Raw genomic sequence first — 2,625 nt, forward strand, 5'->3', positions numbered from 1 at the left:
ACCTACGCAGACTCAGCAGGCGGTGCTCCTGCTTCAGGCCCTTCAGCTCCTGGGACACGAAGTTCTTCATCTGCTTGATGTCCATGCCTCGGCGGCGCTGCGGGCAGGTCCCAAGGTCACCACGGCCCTCCCAAGGTCACCACCGGCCTCCCTCGGCCCCCACCGGCCCGGGAAGAAAGCCTGGGACCCTGTCGTAGCATCAGAGCGCTGGCCGAGGGGCAGCAGCCTTGGGAAGCCAGGGAGGAAACAGACCCGAGGGCGGGGCTCGGAGCCTCACGTCATACTGGGCCTGCAGGTTCCGGGCCTTCTGGCTCAGGAAGCCAAAGACGTTGGAGAAGTGCTCGTTCCGAATCTCATGAAACACCTGGGAGGGGAACAGGACGGGACGGACTTCTGTACAGACCGGACCCGGTCCTTCCTTCCCGTCAAGGTCACGGCAGCACAGGAAGGGTGCTCAGCGGTTCCAGCAAGAGTAAGAGGAGAGGCTAGTGGCAGCAAGCACTCCATATCAATGCCTGCTACGTGCCCTGGGGCACGCTCTTTTTTTAAAGTTATCTTTTGAATGAATGAATGAATGAATTTAATTTTTGGTTAATCCTCTCTCGAGGGTATTTTTCCCATTGACTTTTAGGGAGAGTGAAAGGAAGGAGGAGAGACAGAAAGGGAAACATCGATGTGTGAGAGATGCCCTAACCCAGTGGTTGGCAGACTGCGGCTCGCGAGCCACATGCGGCTCTTTGGCCCCTTGAGTGTGGCCATGAAGTTTCAATCGCACTGTACGTGCGCGCCCGCACGTGTTATTTTGTGGAAGAGCCACACTCAAGAGGCCGCAGTTTGCTGACCACTGCCCTAACCCTCCCAGAGGTCGGGGATCAAGCCTGCAACTGAGGCCTGTGCCCTTGACCGGAATCAAACCCGGAACCCTGCAGTCCGTAGGCCGACACTCTATCCACTGAGCCAAACCGGCCAGGGCCTGAGGTGCGCTCTTAACTGGTGGGGGTCCCTCTGTCCTGTGGACTCAGCTTCCCCTCCCAGGGCGGTGCCCCCGCTGTGTGGGAGCAGAGCCCGGGGAAGCCCACTGCCAGCACCCACACCCGCACCTTGTCCTCGGCGTTGAGCAGCACCTTCAGGCTCTTGTCAGAGGATGTGACTTCAGGGCCAAAGTCGACGCTCCCTTTGAGAGCAAGGGGACAGTGATGAGGGTCTCCCCCGAGGCCTTCCCTCTCCTGTCCCTCCCAGATCTGCCATTAAAGGGCCTCCGCACGATTTGAAGCCGCAGTTCTCCCAGCGCCTGGGTGCCCCCCGCCAGCCCCGTGCCACGCAGGAGGCCCAGGAGCCGAGGGCCCCTCCATCTCGCCAGGATGCCACTCACCACACTTGATGCGGAACGTGTCGTCCACCAGGCCCTCGTAAACCACCTGGGAGCACAGTGCCGTCACAAAGTCCACGTCTGAAACCCAGAGCCCTGACCGTGAGGCCCCCCTGCCACAGCCTGCTGCCCGGGTCGCTCAGCATGAGCGCCAGTGCCTTCCGCAGGCCCGGGTGCCAGGCCCCCAACCAATGCTGCATGAGGGTCCCACCTGTGCCACCACATCATACTCCCGTTGCTTCTGGGCCCAGAGAGAGAGGAGTGCCAGCGTGAGTTACCTCTGTCCAGGAGGAAGATGTGGCCAATTTCTGGCTTCCGGCCTTTGGTTTCACTGTCCTCCTCCTCCTCCAGGTTCCTCCACAATTCATGTGACATCTGCCAGGGACCAAGACATTCTTTTTTTCCCAAAAAAAATTCTTAATTTTGTTTTGTGTAATTATACTTTTAAAAACTATATATATTTTTTATTGATTTCAGAGAGAGGAGGGGAGAGGGAAAGAGAGAGAGAAACATCAATGATGAGAGAGAATCATTGATGGGCTGCCTCCTGCACGCTCCCTACTGGGGACCAAGCCTGCAACCCGGGCGTGTGCCCTGACTGGGAATCGAACTGTAACCTCCTGGTTCATAGGTCGATGCTCAACTGAGCCAAAATTATACTTCTTATTTTGAGATATTTATAGACTCACATGCAGTTGTAAGAAATACAAGACATTCTTGCCCTGACCAGGTAGCTCAGTTGGCTAGAGCATCGTCCCAATATGCCAAGGTTGTGGGTTTGACCAATGAATGCATAAATAAGCCAAGTACCAAAGAGATGTTGCTCTCTCTCTCAAATCAACAAACTAAAAAAAAAAAAAAAAAAGAGAGACATTCTTAATCTTGTGTCCAAGTCCCTCCTGTAGCCCCACACCTATAGAAGCCAACCCCTTTCCCTGGGACTTGTTGATCCCAAGAGGGGAGCTAATAATTAACAACATTACCTACTCTGGCCCCATCTGTTCCTATCCCTCCCTGTCCATCCCCATTCCAAAGATAAAGAGATTCAGGAATGCTGCCCGGCCAGTGTGGCTCAGTGGTTGAGCATCGATCTACGAACCAGAAGGTCATGGTTTGATCCCGGTCAGGGCACATGCCTGGGTTTTGGACTCGATCCCCAGTGTGGGGCGTGCAGAAGGCAGCTGATGAATGATTCTCTCTCATCATTGATGTTTCTCTCTCTCTCTCCCCCTTCCTCTCTGAAATCAATAAAAATA

General features: G+C 55.1%; 1 protein-coding gene across 1 annotated transcript in view; it reads right to left on the reverse strand.

Moving 5' to 3' along the window:
* VPS33B (vacuolar protein sorting 33 homolog B (yeast)) overlaps nt 1-2,625 on the reverse strand; it is a 23,321-nt gene that overhangs the window by 8,171 nt on the left and 12,525 nt on the right. The window contains exons 9-13 of the mRNA XM_014549594.1: nt 1,648-1,744; nt 1,373-1,450; nt 1,101-1,174; nt 278-364; nt 7-97 (exon numbers count right to left, since the gene is read on the reverse strand). Of these exons, the coding sequence (XP_014405080.1) occupies nt 7-97; nt 278-364; nt 1,101-1,174; nt 1,373-1,450; nt 1,648-1,744 (427 nt within the window). The remainder of the gene's footprint in view (nt 1-6; nt 98-277; nt 365-1,100; nt 1,175-1,372; nt 1,451-1,647; nt 1,745-2,625) is intronic.

The sequence above is a fragment of the Myotis brandtii genome, unplaced genomic scaffold (assembly GCF_000412655.1).
Source record: "Myotis brandtii unplaced genomic scaffold, ASM41265v1 scaffold561, whole genome shotgun sequence".
Taxonomy (NCBI): Eukaryota; Metazoa; Chordata; class Mammalia; order Chiroptera; family Vespertilionidae; genus Myotis; species Myotis brandtii.